We start from the raw sequence: 17,939 nt of genomic DNA, 5'->3' as shown, positions 1-17,939 counted from the left end.
GATATCTGCGAATCTGAAGGAGATAACGGATTGCGCTTCATAAAAAAGCTTTCCATCCAAATTTTGAGGTTCTCATTCGGTTCGGAGATATTTATCAAATATTGATCGCAAGAGACATGTGGATTTACCACTTTGCCGCTGGATTAATGAAACCACATAGCCAACGCACGCGGATATCTTTAAATAAAAATACAAAAACTTCTCACGTACCTCTGATTTATATCACTCTTCCTCATAGCCCTTTTATGTATACAAGATTATATGTACAGTATACTAACGCTCTCAAGGACCTACCCCACTCCCCCCACTTCCTCAATAAACCAGAATCTCCCCTATCGCGAAATTGGGTCTCAGGAACAAAATTTTAACAAGATTCACGTGTCGTCATCAGTGTAATGTGTCATGCGTTGAAAATAATGTCTCGACACAGATGGAAAGAAATTGGTTCCTGGTTTTTTTTACGAAGGCTAGACTTTTCTATACCCAGAATGTCGCATCTGGCGAGACTGTGTCGAGTTGTCCTCCCGCATTCTCAGAGCATTGACTCGATTTTTTTGTCCCCACAATCACTCCAGATGGATTATTTCAAGTATTAATGTTCCGACAATCGTTCAGGTGAATTACCCGGAGACAATCTCTAATTATGTGGAAAAATAACGTATGAACCTAATTTAAGAAACGAGAAATCTCCACGATTTGATCCAACTCTTGATTAAGATCAAGATCCAAGAATTGGATATGTGACCTTTTGACTTCAGGTGAATGAATTCAATGATTGGGGCTGAAGGTGATAGGTCATGTCTCCATTTTCGACTACGTTGAGATTTTCTAGATTCATGAGAGTCGGTTGGGTAGGTCCCTAGTTCGAGAAGGTCGTATGTAAGGTATAAACCGGCAGATACCATTCCCCAAAGATCTGGTTGAGTCTCCACGACGAAAACAGGAACATAAATTCCTTAGAAATGATGACTGATCATATAATAATAAATAAACAGGACAATAATATTTGTTATAAAAATATTTCCATTGACAAGTAAAAATCGTTGTGATCAGGCGATTTGGATTAGGGTCCTGATCCCCAGATAACAATGGGACCCAATCCCTGGTCCAATTAGTCCTTTACCCTGATACCTGATGAGAAATTCAGTAAAAGTCGGGTTTTCATAATTAGAGACTGATTAAAAAATTAACTAAATTACCACACAGGAGACAGGTACATTTACATCATTTATAATTAATCGACAATTTATTGCCGCTAATTATTACCCAATTATTTGCCACTACTTTGTTGCCCATTTGCACGTTATTGAGATGGAGGAGGTGGAATAAATTAAATGCTAGATACTGACCGTATGAAACAGCACGCGTCGCGACGTCTGTGGCCAATGACATTGCAGAATTTCTCTCGGGCCTTTAGCTCCCTTGGGGGTCCGACTCGCGGGGTCCACCTCCCGTGGGGCTTACATGTGTCGGTTGCCCCTCGCCATCCGCCCCCGTCGCCCCTGGCCGGCCTTTCAAGTGCCCGACGGAGATCGGGTGGAATTACCCTAATCATTTTGCCTTCATTTTATTGTGCTTTCATCTTTGAATATCTTATATAGGCAAAGTTCATTGTAACGTATCCAATGTAAAGGATTTCGATTCAATATTGGTATATATTGTACAGCAATAAATATTCCCTTAAAATTTACGCGCCTCATAATTCCTCCATCAACTGGGGAATTGACTTAGAAAATTAAAGGGATTTAAGTTTATCAAAAATAAAATGTAGCAAAAGTGGGCCCATCCTAATTGTAATTGACCCCTCAGACGTGAGATAAATTGTATTCCCATCACTCGACATTTTTTATTCAAAAAATATTTAGTACAGAAATGGCGTTAATCAATCTACTGAAAAAATGGAATAGCTTCGAAAAAATTTGTCGTGTCCATCATAAGGGTATTTTTGCATCCCCATTGGCAAAAGAAATTGTTAAAAAGAAAAATGTTGACACCGCAATTTCAAGAATTTTACGGTATTCGATACGATTCGTTGGTGAAGAACGAAGCCCTATTGACTGTGCGAATCTCGCGTGTCTCCACACGCCCCAACGTTTCAACACTGTAGCGCCTAATTATACAACAAATTTAATGAATGAGCGAACTAGCAGAGACAGTGCACCATAGATGTGCATATATAAACCATGGTCAATGCCGTGTAGCGACTTTTGTCGTGTACTAGATCAAAGAGACTGCTCGACGAGTTGAAAATTTTTAACACTGACAGAGAAAACAAAATTGAAAAACTACCCTTTTCCTAGTTTTACGCAAATGAGTGGAGGAGAGTTAATGAGAACAGAAGCCTTGAATTCTTCAACTATTCCGTGAAATCAAGAAACGAAATTTCGATAGTCTCAAATTTAGCCGTACACATACAGTTGAACAATAATATTGATTTCGAAGGCGGAATTTTACACTGTACCCAGTAAACATCGACGCATGTGGCAACAGTATGTTCGTTTCTTCCCCTTCGATCTAATTTTTCACGAGAAAATAATTGATCGCACTTCCACAATTGGATATATTTATCATTATTTATCCCCTTTCATTCAACATTTCGATCGTTTTCCTTCTTATTATCATCGAAATTTCCTTCAACCGCATGAAAATTTTTATTCAATCGCTCGGATTGGAATATGACGAAGTGCATATTCATAATTAATTACCGACTGGCTCACTTGAATGGCGATAGTCAACTAAAGCAAATTTTTTCACCTACGCATTTGTTAACTACCAATCAAAACGAATAACATAACGAAAATGAGTAATAATCAATCGAATACCCGCTATCATCAACCAAATTCCATTTGTTAATAACAAATAACCTCTTCTAATAAACTCCCCAATAAAATCAAAGAGTCATCGATTACATTATTTTCATCATCTCCAATCCAATTGAAACAATATCTAAAATTATAATATTTTCATAATTCTGTTATCCATGTCCTCGATTTGGATGGTCGAAAAACCGGCGTTACCGATTAATTTAAACTTAAATCTCTCGTCCCTGGGTTTTCCACTGCAAAATCGAATGGAAGGGGAAACGAAAATAAATTCAAACGTGGGCGCAAACGCAAAGAAAGACACTGGCTACCCCCCCAGTGCAAAGGTGCAAGTGATAAACTAGTGTTAGTGATGTTAAAAATCGCAGAATGGACCCATGGACGCTTACATCGTGTAGAATATCTACCCCCCCACCCATTGGCAAAGATACAAGAGAGAGGTGGCGGGTCCACAGAACCGCCTCCACCATCTCCACCATCTCTCACGTCCACTGCAACGAGTGGCCCACCATCTACTCCCATACCCTCGTGTGCTTCGTATTTTAGTCTATTTTTCATCCACAAATGTTGCCGGGGGGGTTGGGACAATCATCGAAATACAGCAACTCTCACCGTACCATTTTCTTCAGTACGTCGTGTGACTCCCTGAATTCATGAGGTCCAGGTGCTTAATTCCTATTCCCCCCGAGAATAAAATTTTGTGATCAACGATATTGTCCTTCATCATGTTACTAACAGTGTTAACGACTATTTGGCACTATTTAAATGCCACATTCAGAAGTCTGTTGGAATGATTCATTAGGTGAATAATATGGTATTCATTGGGGTCGTATCAGAAGTGAATAGCCCTCTGATGGGAATGAACTTGATCTTCAGCAACAGACATCAATTGCATTGCTTTCGGCTGCGTCTTGGGAGACTTACAAGTGACTAAAATTACTTCTTGGTTGTCTCATTGTATAAAAGTGATTCCTGGATATTGAACAATGGATGAAAATGGTGGTGTGCTATCCACGGATCATAAACCAGGTCCATCGAGTCACTGTGAGGCCAATCCATTGGACGATGCTGTTGGTAAACTTCTTCAAGGTAAACATTGAATAATTATTCGAAAATTCCAATCGGTATTTTAGGAAAAAATAAACTCATTAAAGTTGATTTATTCACCGCTATTTTCCTCTGGTCTATTCTCTAATGTCTTTATCGTCGTTGAGTTAACATTTTAATTGGTGCTGAAAGCCCACGTCGTCGGCCATCGCTCTTCCCGCCCGGTTTCGGATTTATCCCTGCGATTATCAGGGCTCGGTCTTGATAGTGTGTAGGATTTTGTGTCTCATATGTATTTAATCTGCGAGGGGAAAACAAACTGATGGAGAAGACAAGGGATATGAGAGAGGGAGGTATATATCACAAGTTGCAATGATTTCCGTGGCAGGTGCGACGAGTCAAGCGAAACCGTTCTACGACACTAATTATGCGGTGTACCCGAATTAAATCTGACACATCTTGTCGTGGACGGCAATACGCGAGACGAGATAATTTATAGATGTTAGCTGTTTGAGGGGGAAGGGGAGGGGGCTGAGAAAATTTGTGAAATCATTATTCAACTGTCAATTTTAATGATATAGCTGATTATGAAAATTTATGACAAATTGGTATCGTTTGTTATTTCGTACTTCTCAGTTATATAATTTTTTACTAAATTTTCACTTTAAATTTTGCGGTAACTGCAAATGTGGAAGTGGGTCATATTGATGAGCTGATCGATTGAATTGTGTCCAGAAATCAATTTACGTTATGCTGAGACAAAAAAAACTACCGTCAGGGGGTTTTTACGTTGAAATATTTTGATCTACCAAAATCGTGTTTCTAACGTGTCCAGTGAAAATCAATAAACAATTGAATAAATAGGTTCATAAATAGAATTTCAGGATTTTCATATAAAATCAACATATATATAAACATTTAATTATACATAAATTAAATTAATTGTACCATCACAATTATTTTGTAACTCTCATTCCAATATGGTAATTATTGATTCGTTTCTGAAGAAAATGAGATTTTCCTGATATTTTTTTATTATTTGCTGTGAATTGATATTTCAGGATTTTTTATGCCGTTTTTTGTTTACTCTCTTCTATTTTTTTCCCCTCTCAGTCGCATCATTGTAATCCTCAGAAATATATTCCTGGCCTTTCGTCTAACTCCTCTGCAATTCGCCGTAGAGGGACGAAGGACCTCCAGCAATGAAAAAAAAAGCTGCCGACATAAGGCGCCGCACAGTCAGAGCGTGTCACCGCGATAATTAGCTACCACTTTTCTAAAAAAAAAAGTCTCTCCGTGGCTTGACACTCCACCACGTGTATCCTACCGAAAATTCTTCTAACCAGTACTCCCAATCTGGCACTTAGTCTTGTACTCATCCGGGGAGAATGCGTATACTCTTCTTGTTTTCTTGGGGCCCTTTTATGATGAGGTCTTTAACAAAATGGCCAAATTTTATTTCCGCATGTTCGCCAGGGCATCCGCCACATCGTTTTATTCTTTGATTTATGTCATCTTGACTCTGCAGAAAAATAATCCATACTTTCACCCGTATGTCGGGACTAAAAGGAGAAAAAATTTGTTTTTGGTAGAAATTAATCCATGGAGAACGAGGCTAGACGCGATAGACTAATCATAATATTACAAACATCAGATACCATATAAAAATCCTTCCGCACGATAATTAGCCGGAAAAGTAACGAATCAAGAGATAAAAGCAGGCGGATCACTGGCTCAGACTGAGATTCCTCAGGTCATAAAATGCTTTATCTCAACTGCGAGATGATAAAGACCCACCTATATACATTTGCCGGTAACTACGTGCATGTCTTCTGGGAGGATACAGGTGTCAGCTTATCGTTACCGTTCCCTTCATCTCACCCTCCGTTTCCGGTAAATAACCGTGCGCCGCGTGCCCCAAAAATGAGAAAATAAGAGTGCAGAAAGAGAGAGAAGGTCAAACACTGAATAATTATTCGCAAACAGATTGCAATAAAACAAACCTGGTGTTATCTTTTCTCTTTGTTAAGGATACGATTGGACGTTACTTCCGGTTACTTCAAGAGCTGGAGGACGCAGGAGTACTCATGTAAAGAGGCCTATGAATGCTTTTATGGTGTGGGCACAGGCAGCGAGACGAAGATTAGCTGATCAATATCCGCAGCTTCATAATGCCGAGTTGTCGAAGACTTTGGGAAAATTGTGGAGGTAATATTACGGATAATAATCCTCACAGGGGAATTTTATAGAAAACTTTTAGTATTAGATAAACCGAGAATATCTTGGAATTTTCGAATTACGAATGTGGAGGGTTTGATTTACGGGAATAGACAGGGAGAAAAAAATAATTTGTCAATATTGTTTAGGACACCCAACCAGCCGAAAATCATTTTTTTTCTTAGAGTAATTTTGTAAATTTTCTTTGAAGAATTTTGTTGTTGCCACAGGATTTTAAGCGATGGAGAAAAGCAGCCCTTCATTGAAGAAGCTGAAAGATTGCGAAATGCTCACAAGAAACAGCATCCTCATTATAAGGTATTCAATACATTTCTCTAGCAGAGATTGTCCTGCACGGCCGCTATAAACTAAAATATTAATAAATTTCAATAGATTTAATTTATAATTCCTGATAAGGTAATTCTTCACTGTATTTCTGAGCTGATTCATTTTCCTCACGAATATAATTGATGTAATTCTATTAAATTTTTTATGTACAAAGTTGAGAAAACGGTCACGATACACATAAAAGAGTCAAAAAGAGTGAAATAAATAAATTAGAGAATTGTATGGTCCTTTCAGTATCAGCCACGCAGAAGAAAGCCAAAAGTTGAGGATCAAATGACAATTCTAACGCACCGAAGTGCCCTCCAGTCCTCAGTATCCCTAGACTCTCCAGGATCTTCAGACTGCAGTTACAGCAGACTGTACTCCGACATCAGTACGAAATCCTACGAGCGATCGGTCCCGTACCCGGACCCTTCGAAGTCCTACGAACTCCAAAAATCCTACGTGGATACTATCAAATGTTCAGACCACCAGAATCGAACATACGAGGCCCTCCCCAAGTACGATCTACCCCCAAAAACTTACTCCGATCCCAAATGTCATGACGTCCAGAATATCAAGTACTCGGAGAGTAGCACCAGGTATCCAGAACTACAAGTGAAGGCTTACGATACTCTGCCGAAGTATTCCGATGCTAAGGGATATCAGGAGAGTCTGAAATATCCGGAGATGCCCAGCACTGCGAAGTCATACGCCTGCGTACACGGCCAGTATTTTCCCGCTCCAGAGGCCTATTCTGTTCACGATGATAACGAGTATCAAAGTCAGAGTGTAACGACTCACTCATTCTACCCTTATATCTCAGCGTCCATGACACAACCACCTTATTATATGGGACCTCGATAATGACACATGCAAATGAATTGACATTTGCATTGATCATTTATTCAACGAGTCCTGATGACGCGAGAGTATCTCCGAGAATTTTTCCAAATTCATGTTTTTGCATTCTAAATATAAACTAGCTGATTTAATTTCACTTAATTAATTGTATTAATTACGTTGACGACGTCCTGCAATCAAATGGTCATATGCCTGGGAAATTTTATAAAAGCAAAATTTTTCATATATTTTATATACGCAAAAAATTAATTTTGGGATAGACTATCTTCGACTTACCTTCGTGTCATCTGGAATGATCACATAACTCATTCATCCGCTTTCATCGTCTGAATTTATATTTTTATTTATGCTCTGTGGATTTGTAAGGTAGTGATAAATGTTATTATTGCAAAGAATCCCATGATTTTTGATTATAGATTGTTTACATCACATTTATTTCTTTTCATTCAGCCGCACCTTTCGATGTTACATTTCATCCTTATGGTTACAAAATTATACAAAACCAAGTGGTATTTGAATTTTTCGAGAGAGTGGTTCTACTCAAAAATATAATTATTTTAGAGTTGGCAAGAAAATAACATTCTTGAGTGTCTTCGCAAGAAAAAAACCGACATTGTTACATCCATTGCGTTAAAATGATCACGGAAATAGCCCTACATTTAAATTTTCCAACTGATTTAAAAAATGATATCCCATACGTTCTTGATGTGCACTGAATATCGACACTATTAAATGACATTATTAATTGAGGACGAGGATTCTCTTATGACTATGACAGTCGATTCATTTTCACTTCGCCTCTTTCAACAAAACCTCAACATTACCATTCTAGAGATTGAAAAGTTGTATAAAACTGAATATTTCACCCTTGTCTGGCTGAAAATATTCAATTTCATTCATGATCAAGCAATAAAGGTTAAACACAATCCAGTGCATTTCGAAGGAAGCTCAGCATCCTTAATAATTTAAAAGTGATAACAACAGTACTACGGTATGACGAACTGGAATCGCTCATCGAATTCACATTACACATTTACATTTATATACAGATTAATTTCGAGAGCAATGCACGATGCACATCCCAAAAAAATTGTCAATTTTTGGGTCAAAGATTGGAGTGAAGGATCAATGTAATATCAGATCTGTGTGGAGGTAGCTTGTGTAAATTAATTATCTATGGTAAACAGATCACTTTCCACTGCTCGCGCCTACATAATTATGAATATCGCGATGCTGTACTCCAACAGCCCTAAAACTTACGGATCTCTATTAATGAGAGCTGCGAGTTCCTTGATTTGATCTCTATTAGCATGCATGAACGCCTTGGAGGTCCAGATCATGTCAGCAAGCACCTCGTCGTTCTTTTCATCCATGCAGACTTCACTGGACAACTGGGGATTGAATCTAAAATATGGAATGCCAGTCATGGAGGCCCAGGTCCGGGCACGATCTACAACTCTACCATCACTGCAAGTGGCTTGATCTACCAACAGCGTTCCAAGAGCAGATATTCCCATGCCAACTCTAACTGTATCCCAAAGACCCTCTGGACGAAAGACATCGATGTCCTTCAACGGAGAAACAGGCACAGCACCAGTACCAATTGAAACAACCAAAGATAGAGGAGTCATCTCGCCTTCACGGTGAACAGCATTCAAAGCCAGATTATACTCATGTATTTCGGTCATAGCATCGAGAGTAGGATTATTAGCAATTAATCCACCATCCAGAAATCTTCCAAAGGCCCTGAAGTACGAGGGAGCTGCTCCCGTAGCTCTTGCTGCCTTCCAGAGTAATTGTTCGTGAGGAGGCAATGTATCCTTAAATTTTGAACCCTGGGGAACCTTCAGGAGCGAGCTCGGAGATTCATAATTCCTGAAAAGGTGAAGCTCCACTGGTTTTCGATCAGCAAGAACCCCTGTTATCATCAGCTTGGGATGCTTGATGTCGGCCATCGTCGTGTTAGCACCTAAACTGTCCTTGAGAACTTTTTCAAGGCTGTCACTGTTGTAGGGTCGAGATCCAACGAATGCATCCTGCTTGATACGAAAGTAAAGAGCTTGACATTCCCGGAGGCTCTTACCAGCGGCAATACCCAGAGCTAAAATTCCTCCAGTCGATGTTCCAGCTATCCAATCGAAACAAGCGGCAATTGATTTCCCCAGAATTTCCTCAATCTCTATGAGTACTTGAACGAGAACTAATCCTCTGATGCCACCGCCGTCGAGACATAGCAATCTACCACCTCGCAAATTCTTTGGCGCTTTGGACCCCATCTGCTCCATACTGGCCACGTACAGCATCTGATCCAATATTGTCCTTGGAACTGAGGTTGGAGGCTCTGGAGGTGCAACTCCATTGTAGTTCTCGTTAAATTTACAACCGAGATGGCAATCGTTCATAGATGCTTCACACCTTTCAGCTCCAACAGCGTGCAGTGCATAGAGAATTTTCTCTCCTTCACTGCTCTTCAGGTCCACAAGATGCCGGGGAGTTTCACCCTTGAAGTTCTTGGCATTCAGATCACCCCCAAAGCCTAGCAATGTTTGAACGATGGACAATGTTCCACCTTTCCCCACTGCTATATGCAGAGGAGTATTTCCCTCATTGTCCACCATGTTCACGGATGCCATGTGACTCAGCAGAGCAACAACACACTCTAGTCTTTTTCGCATTACCATAATGTGGAGAGCAGTTTTTCCATCGAAATTAACAGCATCGATATCGCAATGCATTTCGATCAATGCATTCAGAACTTCTCTACTTGATGACCAGTGCAATGGTGTTCCTCCAAATTTCATGTCCTCGGCAATTAAAGAATTGGGCTTGGTGTTCAGGTAATTTCCAACGTAACTGGGACAGTTTTGGGTGCTCTCCGATGCTGACATATTGACATTAGCTCCGATTATCAAGAGGGCTTTGACGCAGTCCGGTTTGTTATTCTGGCATGCCACATGGAGTGGAGTTTGTCCTGCACTGTTTCTGCTGTTTAAAATATTTGGAAAATCCGGGCCAAGGGCAAAGATTATCTCCTTAGTTGAGGCAGCTGCGTAATGATAGACCGTGTTGGCATTCCAGTCCAAGTGTTCTCTGGATGCACGGGCATTGATGAGTTGCTGGACCATCTGAAGATTATTGGTCTCAATCGCAACTTGCAGGGGAGAAATTCCTGTTGATGCGGCGGGGCTATTCAGCTCTTTATTCACAATGGCGTGCTGGAAGGCGTCGTAAAGGACGAGATAAGCGGCTAAATGGGCTAATGTCCAATCTGAATGATTGGACAAGGTATCGCAAATTCTTTGGATCCTCTGTACTGTGCACAACTCCTGGCAAATCTCGAGCAGCGGTGGTATTTTATCTTGGTACACTGTAAATCTTGCTTGAACAACTTCGAGATTGTTAGCCCGGAAGAGGCTGTAAGCTTGATGCCATGATTCATTGCAGGGACGGTGTAGGATTATTTCGTAATTGTCGGTCTTGTCGTCCCCTTCTGGGCTGTACAGAACTAGCCCATCTTCGCGGCATTCTATGTGACGACTTCCATACTTATCGGCTCTCACTTCCAGAACCCGGTTCGGAGGCGTATCACCAAACATCATTTTTGCGAGCATGTTGTTCGCGATGTCTCCTAACCACGTCATCTGGAATTAAATGCATTTTTGGTTGAGTGTTACAAGTGAAATTTAAAAGTCTTTGCTGCGGCCACAAATTAAAGAGGGGGCAAATATTACTGTCATTAGTTTTTCCTTGTGATTCTTTTGGTTAACGTCTTGAGTAAATTGTCTCATTCATGACAAATATTAAAACCTTCATCACAATAATTCCTTCTAGCGAATAAGGAGTTTATACAACATAATCGTTTAGAATAATCAGTAAAGTGATTTATCGAAGGCGATTGAGTCATCTTCTAGAGCGACAGCATTGTTTAATAAATGAAATGAAATCAAAATCGTCTGACAATTACTTGTCATGACAAATACAAGTAAATGAATATTTTCACATAGTTTTTTCCACTTTGACACACGTGATGTCAGTCTTTTTGTTCCACTAGTCTATTGAGACTCCATGATTATTCTCATCAATCGTAACCTTCTAATGTCCATCTGACTACTGACTTTGTCATTTGTATTTTTAGCGCAACAATTTTAATGATGAATTATCGAGAATAATTATGTAAGGTTCCTGTTCAATCATTGATTTTTGCATACAACCTTTGACGTTAAGTGCAACAACGTAAAACTCGATGGATATGAAATATGTATTTCAAGATTAGATCATGAACTCTGGTTGACAGTGTTGTCGACCAGAGTTAAAGAGTTTTGGGTACCTTAATTTTGGTTTGTCCAGAGATTCTTGAGCCGTTTGAGGAGTTTGTCTTCTGTATTGGAGAAGGATGACTTCACCTGGATCGTAAAGTGTTCAGTACAGGATTCACGAAGTTTCAGGTAAGAGATGTTTTTTCATTTTGACAGATTCGTGCAAAGAGGATAGACCAAAGTAGAGGCTCAGTTCTGGGGGTTTGACTGACGCCAGTTTCTCCACATTACCGACATGATTTCACCCCCGAAGAGACGGGGCGCCACGAATCCTACTGGGGTATCAGCATATCGGCCAAGCCGGTAACGCCTCAGTAGCAGTCCCGCTGCCACGGGGACAAGTCGAGAGTGGAGATATAGGTTTCTGCGCCTTTGAAATGTTTCTTTATGATTTTTCAGCCATAATATGTCGTTTTTAGGTTTACAAAAATTAATTTAAAAGATCTATTTTTCCCGGTCAGGAGAGAAATATTTTCACCTGGCCAGTTAGTTAAGCATGTACCAAGAGCTAAATACAATATTTTAATTGCTATATTGGCGCACAGCGAGCGTCCTCAAATCGCATGCTGTGGACTCGAGTTCGATCCTACCACGAATCCAATGGCGCCAGCCAAATTGTCCTAGCTATGATATTTCCAAAGATATGGGCGAAAAACGGTATGAGCCCAAATCCGGGCCCATTTCGCTCTAGGAGGCCCAGGAGCCGAGAAAAACGCGAAAAACTAGAAAAATCGACTTTAGAAAATTCCCGGACCCCTAGAAAAATCGGAAATCGTCTCACGAATCCAAGGGTGCCAGCCAAATTGCCCTAGCTATGATATTTCCAAAGATATGGGCGAAAAACGGTATGAGCCCAAATCCGGGCCCATTTCGCTCTAGGAGGCCCCGGAGCCGAGAAAAACGCGAAAAACTAGAAAAATCGACTTTAGAAAATTCCCGAACCCCTAGAAAAATCGGAAATCGTCTCACGAATCCAATGGTGCCAGCCAAATTGTCCTAGCTATGATATTTCCAAAGATATGGGCGAAAAACGGTATGAGCCCAAATCCGGGCCCATTTCGCTCTAGGAGGCCCAGGAGCCGAGAAAAACGCGAAAAACTAGAAAAATCGACTTTAGAAAATTCCCGGACCCCTAGAAAAATCGGAAATCGTCTCACGAATCCAATGGCGCCAGCCAAATTGTCCTAGCTATGATATTTCCAAAGATATGGGCGAAAAACGGTATGAGCCCAAATCCGGGCCCATTTCGCTCTAGGAGGCCCCGGAGCCGAGAAAAACGCGAAAAACTAGAAAAATCGACTTTAGAAAATTCCCGGACCCCTAGAAAAATCGGAAATCGTCTCACGAATCCAATGGTGCCAGCCAAATTGTCCTAGCTATGATATTTCCAAAGATATGGGCGAAAAACGGTATGAGCCCAAATCCGGGCCCATTTCGCTCTAGGAGGCCCAGGAGCCGAGAAAAACGCGAAAAACTAGAAAAATCGACTTTAGAAAATTCCCGGACCCCTAGAAAAATCGGAAATCGTCTCACGAATCCAATGGTGCCAGCCAAATTGTCCTAGCTATGATATTTCCAAAGATATGGGCGAAAAACGGTATGAGCCCAAATCCGGGCCCATTTCGCTCTAGGAGGCCCAGGAGCCGAGAAAAACGCGAAAAACTAGAAAAATCGACTTTAGAAAATTCCCGGACCCCTAGAAAAATCGGAAATCGTCTCACGAATCCAATGGTGCCAGCCAAATTGTCCTAGCTATGATATTTCCAAAGATATGGGCGAAAAACGGTATGAGCCCAAATCCGGGCCCATTTCGCTCTAGGAGGCCCCGGAGCCGAGAAAAACGCGAAAAACTAGAAAAATCGACTTTAGAAAATTCCCGGACCCCTAGAAAAATCGGAAATCGTCTCACGAATCCAATGGCGCCAGCCAAATTGTCCTAGCTATGATATTTCCAAAGATATGGGCGAAAAACGGTATGAGCCCAAATCCGGGCCCATTTCGCTCTAGGAGGCCCAGGAGCCGAGAAAAACGCGAAAAACTAGAAAAATCGACTTTAGAAAATTCCCGGACCCCTAGAAAAATCGGAAATCGTCTCACGAATCCAATGGCGCCAGCCAAATTGTCCTAGCTATGATATTTCCAAAGATATGGGCGAAAAACGGTATGAGCCCAAATCCGGGCCCATTTCGCTCTAGGAGGCCCCGGAGCCGAGAAAAACGCGAAAAACTAGAAAAATCGACTTTAGAAAATTCCCGGACCCCTAGAAAAATCGGAAATCGTCTCACGAATCCAATGGCGCCAGCCAAATTGTCCTAGCTATGATATTTCCAAAGATATGGGCGAAAAACGGTATGAGCCCAAATCCGGGCCCATTTCGCTCTAGGAGGCCCCGGAGCCGAGAAAAACGCGAAAAACTAGAAAAATCGACTTTAGAAAATTCCCGGACCCCTAGAAAAATCGGAAATCGTCTCACGAATCCAATGGCGCCAGCCAAATTGTCCTAGCTATGATATTTCCAAAGATATGGGCGAAAAACGGTATGAGCCCAAATCCGGGCCCATTTCGCTCTAGGAGGCCCCGGAGCCGAGAAAAACGCGAAAAACTAGAAAAATCGACTTTAGAAAATTCCCGGACCCCTAGAAAAATCGGAAATCGTCTCACGAATCCAATGGCGCCAGCCAAATTGTCCTAGCTATGATATTTCCAAAGATATGGGCGAAAAACGGTATGAGCCCAAATCCGGGCCCATTTCGCTCTAGGAGGCCCCGGAGCCGAGAAAAACGCGAAAAACTAGAAAAATCGACTTTAGAAAATTCCCGGACCCCTAGAAAAATCGGAAATCGTCTCACGAATCCAATGGCGCCAGCCAAATTGTCCTAGCTATGATATTTCCAAAGATATGGGCGAAAAACGGTATGAGCCCAAATCCGGGCCCATTTCGCTCTAGGAGGCCCCGGAGCCGAGAAAAACGCGAAAAACTAGAAAAATCGACTTTAGAAAATTCCCGGACCCCTAGAAAAATCGGAAATCGTCTCACGAATCCAATGGCGCCAGCCAAATTGTCCTAGCTATGATATTTCCAAAGATATGGGCGAAAAACGGTATGAGCCCAAATCCGGGCCCATTTCGCTCTAGGAGGCCCCGGAGCCGAGAAAAACGCGAAAAACTAGAAAAATCGACTTTAGAAAATTCCCGGACCCCTAGAAAAATCGGAAATCGTCTCACGAATCCAATGGCGCCAGCCAAATTGTCCTAGCTATGATATTTCCAAAGATATGGGCGAAAAACGGTATGAGCCCAAATCCGGGCCCATTTCGCTCTAGGAGGCCCAGGAGCCGAGAAAAACGCGAACCGCCCTGCCCCCCCTGAAAGACTTCGATGAAATTGCCAATGAGCGAGAGAGAAATATCTTTCCCCCTCTCTCTTCCTATGTCACTCACACTGGGTTATTCACGTCAGTAGTACTCGTGGCGCCCCGTCTCCTCGGGGGTGAAATCGTGTCGGTAATGTGGAGAAACTGGCGTCAGTCTAACCCCCCGAACTGAGCCTCTACTTTGGTCTATCCTCTTTGGATTCGTGTATGGATAGCCGACCGGTGATTGCTTCTTGTATAATGAACTGATTCTGCCGTTTGTGCTAGGTTTGTACCCTTTTGTGCCGAGCTTAAAATTTTTCGTTAGTTTCACATTTATTTTTAAATAAATAGTCTAAACAGAGGTTATAGGGGTGATGACTTTTCGGAGTAGGCTTTCGTAACGGCGGCGCATGAACTACGATGGTGAACATGCCTGTTGGTAAGGCATTACCACGAAGTACTAATCTGTCGGTCAAACTCATCTTGAATATTCAATTATTTATTTAAAAATAAAGAGAAAGTAACAGAACATTGTAAGATCAGCATAAACGGGTGCAAACCTTCTACAAACGATAAAATCAGTTCATTTTCCGAAAAGAAATCACTTGTTGGCTATCTACATACGAATTTTTGACTGATAATTCGTGAAGGAGAGAAGGCACATGAAGGTTTCATGAATGCCGTCTAGATGTCTCGGTAATCTGTTTTCCCTGGGTTCTAATTGAATCGGCGGATGATTATCGAGATAGTTATCTGAAATTTATGTTATCAACGGCAACAGTGTAATACTATCAATATTGTAGCAGCCGGTAAAGGGGACTTCTGTTTGTCTTTATTTCTAATGTTCACATTTTATTCGCAAAGTATTCAGAGTATTTCAGGGTATGGATGACCTCATTTTCTTGATATCATCCAGAGAATTTGTTACTTGGCACTATGACATGTATTAATTACGCTATTTAAACCCGCAAACTATTGGTCTATTTGAATATTCCGGGTGGCTCGCGAATTATTAAGAAAATTGTCTGGGTCCATCCACTTGAGTCGTCGGAGGGCAATTACCGAATCGTTGGAATGGAAGGTCAACTATTCTATGTCACAGAGTCAGTCATTCCTGGGAAGTTAAAATCCATTTTTCACTGGCAAACTAATTGTATTCTGAAGTTTTCAATGAAATTCTAATTGTGAGATCCACATGGTAATAAAAATGATGAAATAGTTTGAAAATTCAAACAATCTTTAGAATTTTCCGTTCGCTTAAATTTCAATGGTATTGCGACCTTTGAACATTGACTGGTGAATAATTGGTTACTAGATAGATAATTTTTTTTTAATTTCTGTGCCAAATCGACTACATACCGACTAGAGTAGGAAAAAACATCTACACCCGCCAGTTCAAGGCACTCGATTGACCTAAGACGAAATTTTTCGACTCGGGTCGCTAAAATACGGCTATGATTCGCAGTCAAGTGTATTAAAAATACAAAAAAAAATCGAGAATTTCACAATCCAATATCGACGGAGTAATGGGACGAGTATGATCAAATATGATAATTTCAGCTTTCGAAATGAAGGATTAACACTTCAACCTAAGAATTTCATTTTTTGGGGAGTGTGATGACTTCAATCCTACATTCTTCTTGACCAAGGCATTATTAATCCATAAATATGGAGAATTTTCAAGTATTTTTCAAGGAATTAACTTAATCTTATAGATTTTTACGGTAAAACCTACATCTGAATGAATTTATTATTTACCGTTAGTCTCTTAATAACGAATAAATAAATTGAAAAATTGATGAATGGCATTAACTGTAATTAAGCGAGAAATGAACATAGTTTTTCTCAGTTCAATGGTAAGGAAAATCTTTGAAAGAGTCTGAGACTCCTACTTTATCCAATTCTCACATCATCAAAGGAGACCCTTTTTGAAGCGGTGCCTTTGATACTCATGTATATTGGCCTTTTAATTTGCATAGACCCTCGAAGTGATGAATCCGAGTAAACTGAAGTGGGTTCACTGGCTTACTGACGCTTTTCCTTCGATTAAAATCAGTACCCTCAAAATTATTCTAGATTCTTCACTCTGATTCTCAAATTTTATGTTAATCAATCGGATTAAAGTTACTGGGTTGAGGATCTATCGCTGCAACTGCTGGGAAAATAAAAAATTAGAATTTCCTATGTAAAAAATTCACAAAAAATATCACACAAAAAACGTAAAGATTCTGCCATATTTCCGCAAGAGGTTCAAAATCCCTTGGATTTTCAATTCACTTTATTCCTTCCATGTGATATTGAATGTATAGTGCGCAAGAACTGGGATAATTATGTGAGCATGAGACAGAAGAGCACTTATTGCGGTTTTGTGGATCATTGAACCGGATTGTTTGGAGTCCACCACTGATTCTCATGACGGTAAAAAAATTACTCGACGATAAAAAACATCAACTGCCTCGTATTAATATTTGATCGAAGAACTTGTTCAATTTTTTATTGCATCGCGCTGAAATTGTCACTATTCCTGTTCTCTATTCGAAAAAAAATTGATTAATAAATCACTAACGATGGTAACGAGGTGAGCTACGAGGGTGATAGTATTTTTAATTCCTAGAATGAAATATGTTCAGTGAAAGGTGGAGAATGAATTATTCAAAGGGTATGTTCCTGTCAATCACCTGAACACTGGCGAAAGGAAAAAGGTTGAGGCAAATCGATGATGTACGAGAACTTATAGTGCCGATGACGGAAATTGACTTTCAAAGCTTTCCAGTTGTATTTCCTGATGGAAACAGTCAAGAAAAGTGATTCATCTTTGCTGAATGATGAGCCTAGTTGAAGGGACAATAGCGTAACACATCATGAAACAAGAATATTCAATGTACCATTTGATGCTTTGCTATTGTCTACTATTGACTTTGAATTAGGAGAGATCCTTTGATTTATTTATTTTCCATTGAGTACAATATTATTGCAATTTGCTCAACGGGA

General features: G+C 40.5%; 2 protein-coding genes across 2 annotated transcripts in view; one reads left to right on the top strand and one right to left on the bottom strand.

The window, feature by feature from the left end:
- Positions 1–2,966: 2,966 nt before the first annotated feature.
- LOC135164251 (transcription factor Sox-9-B-like) lies at positions 2,967–8,203 on the top strand. The gene is made up of 4 exons (XM_064124423.1): positions 2,967–3,911; positions 5,900–6,077; positions 6,317–6,404; positions 6,669–8,203. Exons 1-4 carry the CDS (start codon positions 3,809–3,811, stop codon positions 7,278–7,280), a joined length of 981 nt encoding a protein of 326 aa, XP_063980493.1. The 5' UTR covers positions 2,967–3,808; the 3' UTR covers positions 7,281–8,203.
- LOC135164244 (85/88 kDa calcium-independent phospholipase A2) overlaps positions 7,681–17,939 on the bottom strand; it is a 72,590-nt gene continuing 62,331 nt past the window's right edge. Inside the window, exons 4-5 of the mRNA XM_064124412.1 lie at positions 11,605–11,680; positions 7,681–10,918 (exon numbers count right to left, since the gene is read on the bottom strand). Of these exons, the coding sequence (XP_063980482.1) occupies positions 8,534–10,918 (2,385 nt within the window). The 5' untranslated portion in view covers positions 11,605–11,680 and the 3' untranslated portion in view covers positions 7,681–8,533. The remainder of the gene's footprint in view (positions 10,919–11,604; positions 11,681–17,939) is intronic.

The sequence above is a fragment of the Diachasmimorpha longicaudata genome, chromosome 7 (assembly GCF_034640455.1).
Source record: "Diachasmimorpha longicaudata isolate KC_UGA_2023 chromosome 7, iyDiaLong2, whole genome shotgun sequence".
NCBI lineage: Eukaryota > Metazoa > Arthropoda > Insecta > Hymenoptera > Braconidae > Diachasmimorpha > Diachasmimorpha longicaudata.
The sequence above is the reverse complement of the archived record's forward strand: the minus strand, read 5'-3'. Positions and strand labels throughout refer to the sequence as shown.

Coding starts and splice junctions, on each gene's coding strand:
- LOC135164251 (XM_064124423.1), top strand. CDS start 3,809: ATGGATGAAAATGGTGGTGTGCTATCCACGGATCATAAACCAGGTCCA. Junction 6,078..6,316: donor ACTTTGGGAAAATTGTGGAG/GTAATATTACGG, acceptor TTGTTGCCACAG/GATTTTAAGCGATGGAGAAA. Junction 6,405..6,668: donor AACAGCATCCTCATTATAAG/GTATTCAATACA, acceptor TGGTCCTTTCAG/TATCAGCCACGCAGAAGAAA.